The sequence below is a fragment of the Delphinapterus leucas genome, chromosome X (assembly GCF_059928025.1).
Source record: "Delphinapterus leucas isolate spDelLeu-1000000601 "Yukka" chromosome X, BTC_Dleu_Yukka2, whole genome shotgun sequence".
Taxonomy (NCBI): domain Eukaryota; kingdom Metazoa; phylum Chordata; class Mammalia; order Artiodactyla; family Monodontidae; genus Delphinapterus; species Delphinapterus leucas.
The window spans coordinates 114,504,298-114,516,944 of record NC_143150.1 but is presented as its reverse complement, the minus strand read 5'-3'; the positions used below and the strand labels follow the sequence as shown (position 1 = coordinate 114,516,944).

General features: G+C 40.0%; 1 protein-coding gene across 1 annotated transcript in view; it reads left to right on the top strand.

Moving 5' to 3' along the window:
* PHEX (phosphate regulating endopeptidase X-linked) overlaps positions 1-12,647 on the top strand; it is a 234,136-nt gene that overhangs the window by 49,443 nt on the left and 172,046 nt on the right. The window contains exon 5 of the mRNA XM_089904684.1: positions 11,645-11,731. Coding sequence (XP_089760810.1) covers positions 11,645-11,731 — 87 coding nt within the window. The remainder of the gene's footprint in view (positions 1-11,644; positions 11,732-12,647) is intronic.

Sequence of the window (12,647 nt, the reverse complement as noted above, 5' to 3'; positions counted from 1 at the left end):
GTGACTGTACCTGGCTGACAGCTTTAAGATGAATTCCAATTTCAGAGATGTTAAGATGAAAAAAAAAAAAACGTGCTTCTTAGATTTCATGAAACATGGTATGTAAATTGTATTCCTAGTAATCCAGATTCCCCAGCTGCTTGTCACATCCACCTTGTTTATGTACTTCTGAACAATTTCAATGAGATTTGCCTGCTGTTCCCTCCTCAGCACACCTAGGCTTTCATGTACAATGGTGTGTAAGCCAAACTCTTCCACTTCCTTCTACTCTACTTTGCAGCTGGAGTACAAAGTACAAAACTGTACTTTGATACCCTTCTTCTCAACCTTGAATGTGTACATGGATCACCTGGGAATCTTGTTAAAATGCAGATTCTGTTTCAGTAGGTCTGAGAAGGGACATGAGAGTCTGCATTTCTGGCAAGTTCTTAGGTGATGCCCACATTGCTGTTCCAGGGACCACATGTTGAGCAGCCAGGCTTTGCTACATCTAAGAACATGGTATGTCATTAAAGAAATTCAGCACCTCTCCAGGGTGCATGGGTGGTTTGTTTTTCCTTCATTTATATTATTATTTTGTTGAAAACCTGTATAATGCAAATGTCATTGTATTGGATAAGAATGAAGATTTCTTAGGATGAAAAGAAAACAGAAATTTTATATGTCCTCTCTTATGGTACAGGGAGAGGTATTTCTTCCCCTTAATTTGTTCTCTGAAAGATTTGTTCATTTGGTTTTCCCTTGCCTTTCTCCTCAAAAAACTTGGGCAACTTGAATTTATTAGGAAATCTGCATGTAATTGCAGATTAATAACCTACCCATTAACGCCACGTTAGTTCATTGTGATTAATAGCATCTGTGTGAATACTTAATGAATTAGTAATGACGGACTGTTTGCTTTAAAGTGTCAAGAGAACATTCCATGTAAAAAGGCACTACCCATAACGGGAAAATTAATTATAGGCTGGTTGGATAATAACTTGTCACAAACAAGATATGTTTGTTTGGAAAGCCTCATCAGTGTTGATATTTGCACAGTGAGAGATACTTTGTAAAACATGCATGGACCTTTTAATTTATAAAATGAGAGGGGAATTTTATTTTCAACAACAGTTAAGATAGGTATGGGAGCTTATATTTATGAGAGAGAAACACACACTCACAAATATGTGCTAGTACACTCACAAGTTTGCCTGTGTCACTAACCAGACTTCCTGTAGTGACCTTTTAGATTGAGTTCCAAATTGAACTGCTTCTCCTACCTGCTGTCTATTCTGAATTCATAAATTCACTTCCCCAAGGCCCAAGCGTTTCTTGTTACTAATTTTATTCCTTTAGCAAATCATTTGTTTTCTCTATGGTTCCTCATTCTAATTCTGTGATGTTGCCATCATTGTTTATTTCTGTCTTTGCCCTACATCTGAGGAAGCGAAGGTCAGGAAAATTATGTGAGTTGCCCAAACCAATCCAGCCATATAATTTGTCCCCCACAGATTATGGGTCTAGCATTTCAAATGTCTCCAAATTTAACCCAGGCGGAAAGAACTGCATGAGCAGAGGCTCTGTCCAGCTGGTGCCTTTGAGGAAACCCAAGAAGCCCAGTGTGATTGGAGCTCAGAGTTGGAAGGGAATGGGGACACAAGACAAAACTGAAGAGAGAGGAGGGACCAGAGCACATAGGCCTTGTAGGCTGTTTAAAAATTTTAGCTTCTGTCCTCGGGCAGTGGGAAACCATTTGTAAATGTCATGTCAGGGGGTGCCGATGAGCAATGCATTTTGCCAGAGCGTGCTGGCTGCATGGCTCGGAGGAGGAAGTTGATGTACGGAGATCAGTTCTGAAGGCCCCAGCATGCTGTTCTGTTTTCTAGCTTGGGATCCAGATGAAGGTAGAGTTTGTCTTCTTTGTTACAGAAAACCTCAAGCATTATTGGGTATCCTTTTCTCTCCTTTCTTCTCCTTTCAGCATGAAGGGTCATTGTGTCTTCTCTGTAGCCCCCCTTTTTTTTGAAACGCTCCCAGACACCTGGAAGAATCAGCTAGGGGAGCTTCAGCCACAGCCAGTGGGTGCAGAAGTTAACTTCTGTCCCACCAGCCCTCTTGCCCTTTTGGGTCCTCTGCTTGTGCCAAGGATGCTATTGCTTCCTTTTTTTTTTTTTTTTTTTTTTTTTGCAGGAGAGGATTCTGGACAGAGAAAGAAAAGAGAGCCCAGCTCTGAACCCCTCACTTTCATAAACCCAGTTTTAGAGGGGCAGCTGCCCTTGACCACACACTGTGGTTTGAATAGCCAAGAATAGAACCTCTGCTGCTCTCACCTCCTCATGGAAGGTGGGAGTGAAAACAGGGGTTAGTTGGGGAAGTGGCTTTTTAAACCTATGTTTACAGTGTTTTGATGCCGCTGTCATAGATGAGAGAGGAATCGTGAAGTCTGGAGCTCAGATTTTTTAGGATTTCAGGGATGCAATATTTATCCCACTCTTCCTCTCTGTAGGGTGTGGTATAAGCAGGAGTTGAAAATAGCTATCCTGTGTTGTTTTTTTTCATTTGGAAGTCTTTCTGGCATAGTGCTGATTATTTTTTTTTTCTTAAACCAGTGAATTGACTCTCACCTCAAACACATATTGCATTTCATCTTTAAGAAAGGAACTTTTCAAAGCCGGGTTTTTCAGAACTGAGGACTAAGACCTAAATGGGCCAGTGCAAGGAGAGTGTTTCCAGGACCAAAAAAAAGTAACGTTCTCCTTGAAAAATGTTGATGTTGAATTAAAATGGAGCTACAGAGTGAGGAAACCAGCAAAGAAAGGGTAAAGCTTCTGATCTGACATTGGGTCAGGTGGGGAATGGGAGAGGAGGAAATCTGGGCTGGTGATGTCCAGGGGTCACAGGCATCAAGAAGGACTGCTGATAACTGTCAACTATACCTTAGTAAAGCTTTGGGGGAAGGAGGGCTGGTGAGTGCTGTTGGTTGAAAGTAGTGGTTCTCAAAGTACTTTTCTCCACCTGCAGTATCAGCATTACCTGGGAATTTGTTTGAAATGCAAACTCCTGGCCCCTACCCCAGAGCTATTGAATCAGACACTCTGGCAGAAGGACCCAACACTCTGTGTTTTAACAAGCCCCTCTGACAAACCCACAGCCAACGTAATACTCAATGGTGAAAAGCTGAAAGCCTTCTCGCTAAAATCTGGAACGAGACAAGAATGCCCACTCTTACCACTTCTATTCAACATAGTATTGGAAGTCCTAGCCACAGCAATCAGAGAAGAAAAAGGAATAAAAGGTATCCACATTGTAAGAGAAGAGGTAAAATTGTCAACATATGCAGATGACATGATATTATATATAGAAAACCCTAAAGAGTCCACACAAAAATTCCAAAACTGAAAAATGAATTCAGCAATCTTGTAGAAGGATACGAGATTGACATTTGTTACATTTCTGTTACATTTCTTTACACTGACATTGAAATATCAGAAAGGGAAAGTTAAAAAAAAAACCCCTTTTAAAATCACATAAAAAATACTTAGGAATAAACCTGATCAAGGAGGTGAAATACTTATGCTGAGGACTATAAAACATTGATAAAGGAAATTAAAGATGGTTCAAAGAAATGGAAAGCTATCCCATACTCTTGGGTTGGAATAATTAATATTATTAAAATGGCCACACTACTCAAAGCAATCTACACATTTAATGTGATCCCTATCAAATTACCCATGACGTTTTCCACAGAACTAGAACAACTAATCCTAAAATGTATATGGAACCATAAGAGACCCAGATTTGCCAAAGCAATCCTGAGGAAAAAGAAAAAAGCTAGAGGCATAACCCTTCCAGACTTCAAACAATACTACAAAGCTACAGTAATTAAAACAGCGTGGTACTGGCACAAAAACAGACATATGGATCAGTGGAACAGAATAGAGAGCCCAGAAATAAACCCATACATCTACAGTCAATCTTCGACAAAGGAGGCAAGAATATACAATGGAGAAAAGACAGTCTCTTCAGCAAGTGGTGTTGGGAAAGCTGGAAAGGTGAAGTTAGAACACACCCTCTCACCATACACAAAAGTAAATTCAAAATAGCTTAAAGACTTAAATATAAGGCATGACACCATAGAACTCCTAGAAGAGAATATAGGCAGAACATTCTCTGACATAAACGTACCAATGTTTCTTAGGTCAGTCTCCCAAGGCAATAGAAGTAAAAACAAAAGTAAACAAATGGGACCTAATCAAACTTATAAGCTTTTGCACAGCAAAGGAAACCATAAACAAAACAAAAAGACAACCTACTGGGAGAAAATATTTGCAAATGATGTGACCGACAAGGGCTTAATTTCCAAAGTATACAAACAGCTCGTACAACTCAATAACAAAAAGAACCCCAATCAAAAAAATGGGCAGAAGACCTAAATAGACATTTCTCCAAAGAAGACATACACATGGCCAACAGGCACATGAAAAGATGCTCAACATCACTAATTATTAGAGAAATGCAAGTCAAAACTATAATGAGGTACCACCTCACACCAGTCAGAATGGCCATCATCAAAAAGCCTACAAATAACAAATGCTGGAGTTGTTGTGGAGGAAAGGGAACCCTCCTACACTGTTGATGGGAATGTAAATTGGTGCAGGCACTATGGAGAACAGTGTGGAGACTCCTTCAAAAACTAAAATAGAGTTGCCATATGATCCAGCAATCCCACTCCTGGGCATATATCTGGAAAAAAGTCTAATTTGAAAAAGGTACATGCACCCAAAGTTCTTAGCACTATTTACAATAGCCAAGACATGGAAACAACTTAAACGTCCATCGACAGATGAATGAATAACGAAGATGTGGTATATATACACAATGGAATACTACTCAGCCATAAAAAAAGAATGAAATAATGCCATTTGCAGCAACATGGATGGACCTAGAGGTTATACCAAGTGAAGTAAGTCAGAAAGATAAAGAGAAATACCATATAATTTCACTTATATGTGGAATCTAAAATATGACACAAATGAACTTACTTATGAAACAGAAACAGACTCACAGACCTAGAAAACAAACTTATGGTTACCAAAGGGGAAAGGGGTGGGGGGGCAGGGATAAATTAGTTTAGGATTAGCAGAAACAAACTACCATATATAAAATAGATAAACAACTAGGTCCAAATGTATAGCACAGGGAACTATATTCAATATCCTGTAATAAGCCATAATGGAAAAGAATATGAAAGAGAATATATATGTGAATAACTGAATCACTTTGCTGTACACCAGAAACTAACAGAACATTGTAAATCAACTATACCTCAATTAAAACAAAAGCGAAAACAAGCCCCTCTGATGATACTGATGCATGCTCAAGTTTGGAAACCACTGGTTTGACTAGGACATAATGTGAAGTGAAGCTTTCGGGACCAGCTAATTTTGTTTTGATCTAACCTCACCAGGCCTCCTACCTATGACTAGGAGCATCAGGAGTGTGTGTCACTGGTCACAAATATGGTTACAGGGCAAAGGGGGTAGATGGCTCAGCACAGGGTCACTCCACCACTGCAAAAACAAGTCTTGATATAACCGGAGAAGGCATTTCTTCCAGTTACGGTGGAGAGCTCTGTCAAGAAAGTCCATGAGGACTGCCTCTGGTTTAGCCACCTGGGGCCCTTGTTCTCACATAGGAAAGTGACTTGCAGAATTTTACTGGGTACCTGACGGTCAGATGAGCAGGAGTCAGGGACCTGGGTCCAAATCCAAGCTCTAACTTTTACTAGCTGAGTTTCCTTGGACAAGTTATGACAGTTCTTGCCTGTAGACTAGGGTTAATGATACATCCTGCTTAGGGTTGGTGGGGGATTAATTGAGGTCATGTACAATATACCTGGCACAGAACAGGTGCTTAATAAATGAACGCTGTCACCAGGGTCCTTGGATGTCTCAGGACTGCTCAGGAAGGACCACTGCGGGGGGTATGTAACCATACATGGCCTTTTCTTGTAATGTTAAGATGGTAGAAATAGGCAGGAAAAATGTAATTAAGATTTGTACTATAGGAAAAAAAAACCTGAAGATGAATTTTAATGACTCTAAGTTCAGCACAGGCCTTACATTGAATTATCTGCTAAGATTCAAATTATCTAAATAGGAAAGCTATTTTTATGAGTTAAAATATTATATTGGCAGATTCATTGTAATGCTATGCTATCAAAGAGTGATGTTAAAATTTACATTATTTTGAAGTGTGACCCTGGTAAGTGTAATCCTTAAAAATTCACTTATAAGTGCACATAATAAAAGAGTTAGCTTCTGTGAGACTTTTGTAGTGTCTGGCAGTTGTATAAAATTGATTTCATTATGGACAAAGAGGTCTTTTGTGTTAAAAGGGGAATATTTTTATGTTATTTGGTAACCCATGATTTAGATTGATGAGTTCGAGGTTTTTCATGCCCCTAAAATAATCTCTGCCCCTTTTTCTTAAGCTAATGCCAACCAACAATGATCATTTATGAGATGATCATAAAAAATGAACAGAGAAAAGCATTCTGACAGCTTCTCTACCTATGTTTGGGTGGGAGTTTTCCAGAAGAATGGGAAATATCAGCTCTTATTGTCTTTTCAGTGTGTCAGACAGACTCAGTTAATCCCATGCTTGACCGGCTATGGGGCTGAGGAACTGCAAAGTCGAGTGTCACACAATTCGTGTGAAAACATGAGGGTTATGGGATCCACAGACCATGACTTAGTTAACTTGAATTTTATTTTTTAATGAGAATAACAATGAGCTTTGCAAGCTGATTTAGAGTCTCCACATCTAACTGCATTAGAACTTAATACCCATGAAGTGTAAGTTAGAAAAATGAAAATTTTCAGTACGGTAAATAAACTGAGGAGGCTGGAAACCAGATTGAAGTCTGTAGCCTGGAAAATCAACAGAGACTAAAAATAGTAAGATTAGAGGCGACATTCAACCATGGACCAGCCAAAGGTGGTTTTTAAGTACCACCAAAGGAGAAACCAGGCCATCATATGATAGGTTTAAAAAAATATGTGTCTAGAGAACATTCTGTTTCTTATGTAGGTGTGGAAGGGCACACCTTCCCTTAAAATGTAGATTTGGTTTTCCAAAGCTTTGATTTCTCATGTTCTCTCTCTCTCTCTCGCTAGAATTAAGAGGACACTCCCACTGATTTCTAAAGGAAATGCTGGCATAATCTACATGAAATTGAGAATTCACCTTGATGACTTTTGACTGAAGGCTTTAGAATGCAGTTGCTGTTTCTAAATATTAAGCAAATCAGGCACACAGCTCCAGCGAGCTTTTAGCAAGTAGCCAGAGGATCCCCTTTAGAACAGGCACATAAAAGGATTACAGGGTCCGGAGAAAGAACACAGAGGAGCGTGTTTTGAAATAATCCTTATGCTCTGGGACCATCTTGTTTAAATGGCGTCACCTTAACACCGAGGTTCTTGGTAGGTGTTTGCTCACAGGCCTAAAACTTTGTGCGTGTGGAGTTTTGAAAACAGTATTAGTTGGGAAAGTCCTAAATATTGCAAAATCTCCAGATGACTGGCCTGAGCTGTATGTGACTGTCGTGAGCTCTTGACTTACCAGGGGACTGCCAAGTCCTTAGGAGTATCGTTTTTCTTTGTTTGGAATTCCCTCTTCTTATTCCAGAGCTCTCAATAAAGGCCCTGTCTGAGCAGGAGAATGTGGACGGAGTAGAGTTGATAGTCCTATCTGGCTTCTGCGGTTAAAGGAGGTTGAATGCCAGTAAGTACCCCCCCCACCCCCGCCATAGAAGAGCAGGGAAGTGGAAGGTCAACCTGAGACCACTGGTGAAACGAGACTTACGTAGCTTAAAAAACGGTATTCACAAAAACAGATGAAATCTTGGATCTCATTGTATGATATGTGGACTGCAATGTGAGAAAAGGAGATAATGGATGTTAGTATAATTAGGACATTGCTGATTATAAAAAGAAATAACAAAATAAGTCCGGTTTCTCACATTTCCTTTTCATTTGGGCGAAAAACTCTCTCAGACTTTCCTTGACAGAAATTCAACTCGGCAAACATTGAATACCAACCATGCTAAGCGCTAAGCCCTGGGTGGTCAAAGGTGAATGTGACTCAGTCTCTGACCCAGAGAGCACTTAATCTAATGGAGAATAGCCATTGTTAATGCCTATTTTATGCACTAAAAGTAATTTTTTGTGATAATATTTGAGGCCCAATGACCAAAAATACCTTCTTTATTAAAATTCTCACACGATTCATCCCCTGTGAGGCCAACCAAGCCTGTGTTACAAAGACATGGGCAAAACCCAATTTCTATGTGGACTGTAGATCCAAATGTGAAACAGTAAAGATTCTAGAGGAGAACATTATACACTATCTTCGTGACCTCAGGGTAGGCAAAGATTTCTTAAATAGCACACAAAATATGCTTACCAAAGATGGAAAAAGTGATCACATTAGACTACATTAAAATAATTTCAGTTCATTACATGATACCATTAAGGAAATGAAGTCTGGGGAATGGAAGAAGACTTTGCAATACAAATATTCAACAAAGGGTTTGTGTGTAGAATATATAAAGAGCTTCTATAAATTAATAAGAAAAAAGATTACCAATAGAAATGAGGGAAATAGAGTTGAGTAAGCACTTCACGAAAGAGGATGCTGGTTGTCTTGATTGGAGATAGTGACTGGAAGGGAGCACAAGGGGCTCCAGGGGTTCTGGTCATAATGTTGGTTATGTGGGTGTGTTTACTCTGTGAAAATCCTTCAAGTTATGATTGGTGCACTTTTCTGTAGGTATGTTATAATTTCATTGAGAAAGTGTACATAAAGAAAAGGCCTTGTTGTCTAGGATGAGGAATGCGGCAAAGTATTTTCAGACGTTATCTCTTGTTGGAGCGTTGCCTCTACTGAAGCAGAGGAAATGTTGAGAGCATGGGCTTTTGCTTGGTTGTTAGGGCAGGTCCAGTTTGTGCAAGAGTCCTGCACAAGGAGTGCCAATGTCTTGGGTTAGCAGAAGGCCTTTTGGCTACCAATATCCTGAGAAAGGAGGAGGAAAAACATTTATGGAGAAAGCACTAGAAACAAGCTTGATTACTTTACAATTTCGTGTAGAGCTAACTCAGCCTGGAAGCCTGTTTAAGCCACCATTGATTGATCACTTACCACGTATTGCGGCACTGAGATAGGGACTTTCTGTGCATCAGAATATTTGATCCTCACCGCAACCCTGGAAGGTAGGTGCTATTATTTGTCCAGATTTACAAATGAAGAAACTGGGGCTTAGGGAGAGTAAGTAACTTGCTTAAGTTCCAGCTAGAAAGTAGCAGCAAGCTGCAACTGGAACCCACATCTTTGTGATTGAAAGCTCACCCCCTTGACTCTGTCTATTATTTTGCCTTTTTGGGGGGCAAAACCAATTTTATCTGAGCATAGTGAGAAGAAAAAATAATTACCCTGTATGCACACACACACACACATCAAATTTTGATGATCATAGGCACTTTGAAACTGATTTTAAAGTCTGAGGTTTGTTGTACTATAGGTTATGAACTGGAGTTTTCCTTCTCTGTTGTAACATGGTTAGGAACACCTGGATGGGGGTGAGAGGAGACTGAGAAATCTTCCAAGAAACAATGCAGATTATCATGGGAATACACTTATATGGGTGACCCATGAGCCCTTCTCAGTGCTTTAGGGACAGTGTAATAACCTGAGTAATTGCCTTTGATAGGCTTTGTTTTCTGCTCATTAATGACTCTCCAGGTTAGATTTTATACTTCTTACCACTAGTTGAAATACAGAGATACATAAAATGGATGCAGCCAACTGATTGTCACAACATTGTCTGCATATCAACGTTCTCCTGCCTGCTTGGGTTTGAAGAGAAGGAGAGGAGAAGGGAAAGGGTATGATAAGGAACCTGTGTTAGCTGAATTTGTTTCAAAAGTCAAATTCTGGTACAGAAGCCAGAATTTTGACACATAAAAATTATTGATGTTTGTGCACCGTTAGGGTTTGGGGATTGCCCTACTTAGCATATACATGTCCTCTTTTCCCCTTCTCGTGATACATAGAGCGCCTTGGGTACACACTCAGGTACATATTTAATATTTTGAGTTCTTTTGTTCCATGGCTTATTTTTGTTCCCCAGGCTGTTCATGTTTGCAGCCTGTGGAGTGTTTATAGCATCACAATAACAGTGCATCCCCAAATGAAATTTGGATTACTTACTTTCAAATGTGTCTCCCCAGCAGTCCAATGACTGTGGAAGCAATATGGTGGAAAGGCACATTATCTGATTTGAATAGAAATATATGTGGGTATGATTTTAGAGATTCTGTTTATTAAAAAAAGAAATCATCCTTTATCCTTGGGGCTAGTTATCCCACTTTTATTGCTGTGGTAATACACAAGAAAGGAACAAGTTGAAATAATTGAAAATGTCCACATCGAGCTCAACTTATATAGTTTATCTTAGTTATATGTACTTGTTTGATGTACAGATGCTTATAGAAAACTGGACAGAAGCTCTGGGTTCCTTTCTTTTTGAAATGTAGAACTTGTAGTTTAGAAGTAGACACTGCTTTAGGGAATATGTAGTTATTTACTAATTTGATTAGCACTGTACATTGTATCTTGAAGCTATTCAAAGTACTGTAGGAGCATCTGTTGTACCATCATTTGGAGGCTGCTAGGTTGTTTCAGAAATAAATACCAAATTCCTTGACAACTGCAGTTTGATACAGCTCGTTGCAGGCAGTGCCGTGGTGCTGTGTGGGAATTCTTTGTCTTGGCTTCACGTTGGTAAATTGATATTCTCAGGTACATCCAAGGTGTTATTTTGTGGGGAGGGTAGTTTTTATTGAGTCTTGGCTTTCCTAGTTCCTTATTTAATGAAATAGTGGCAGCTGTCATTTTCTACCTTCAAACAATAGCATCAGTGATTTTATAAACAGAAAATCATTTTCCAGGTGGGCTTGTGCCCATGCTGGCAGCCCTTTTATATACATGGCCTCATTTTAAATGGCCAGGACTTTGAATGTGTAAATGGGCAACTTTTCAGGCCATTTGGGTAGGCTTTACATTCTTGCTTCTCCATTTCCTGTCTAAGCAACGTCTTCCGTGTCCACGGCATGTTTATGCAGCATTGAATAAAACTCCTAATGGGAAATTTCTTACAGACGACCTCCCTGAGCGGCTGGGCTGTGAAGAAGTCTTAAGAAACCCGACCCTGATGAAATTGCCTCCGTTGAGAATATTACTCAGTGCAGAAACGAGGAATAGAATTCAGTTATTTTTGGTTCTTGAAAAAATGAATTCTGGGTTTTTTTGTGTGTAGGTGGCAGAAAACATTAACCCTGGCAGAAGGTCCAGTCTCAGTTGGAAATTGAACTTTTGGTTTCTTTGAATTAGGAGAACCTTGGAGAAGACGATGTTAAAAATATTTGTTATTTGAACCTCAAGCAACTTGGAATCGGTTCTGCTGTCTTTTATAGACATATCTTTTCCAGGGTTGTCTGTCTCTACATTTAATTTTCTGGAGGCTGGGACTGATTATCAAATGACCTCCAACTCAGCATCACCTGTGGCTGGATACTAATGAATCCTTTTTTAACCTTCCTAGCACTTTTGGAGAAATCAATCAGTAGGAGGCGGGACACCGAAGCCATACAGAAAGCCAAAATCCTTTATTCATCTTGCATGAATGAGAGTGAGTAATAAAGAAAATAAAGAAAATAATTTACCACCCTTATTTTTCAGAGTTCTATTAATGCTTAAAGATATTGTTTAAGGAAAAAGAGAGCTACTAAGAATTCTACTAATATTTAAAGGTGTTGCTTAAAGAAAGGAGCTATTTTCCAAGACTGGATTTTGACTACCCCTGCCTTTAAAAAAAAATTTAATTAATTAATTAAATTTTGGCTGCGTTGGGTCTTCGTGGCTGCGCCGGCTTTCTCTAGTTGCGGTGAGCGGGGGCTACTCTTCGTTGCGGTGCACGGGCTTCTCATTGCGGTGGCTTCGCTTGTTGCGGAGCACGGGCTCTAGGCACACAGGCTTCAGCAGTTGTGGCTCGTGGGCTCTAGAGCACAGGCTCAGTAGTTGTGGCGCATGGACTTAGTTGCTCTCCGGCATGTGGGATCTTCCCGGACCAGGGCTGGAACCCGTGTCCCCTGCATTGGCAGGCAGATTCTTTTTTTTTTTTTTTTTTTTTTTTTTTTGCAGTACACGGGCCTCTCACTTTGCAGAGCACAGGCTCCAGACGCGCAGGCTTAGCGGCCATGGCTCACGGGCCCAGCCGCTCCGCGGCATGTGGGATCTTCCTGGACTGGGGCACGAACCCATGTCCCCTGCATCGGCAGGCGGACTCTCAACCACTGCGCCACCAGGGAAGCCCGGCGGGCAGATTCTTAACCACTGCACCACCAGAGAAGTCCCTGACTACTCCTGTCTTTTTTTTTTTTGGAATTTTATTTTATTTTTAATACAGCAGGTTCTTATTAGTTATCTATTTTATACATATTAGTATAATATGGGATGGTGGGATGAATTGGGAGATTGGGATTGACATATATATGTATAAAATAGATAACTACTTCACTCTGTATGATAGTCTCTAGGTCCATCCA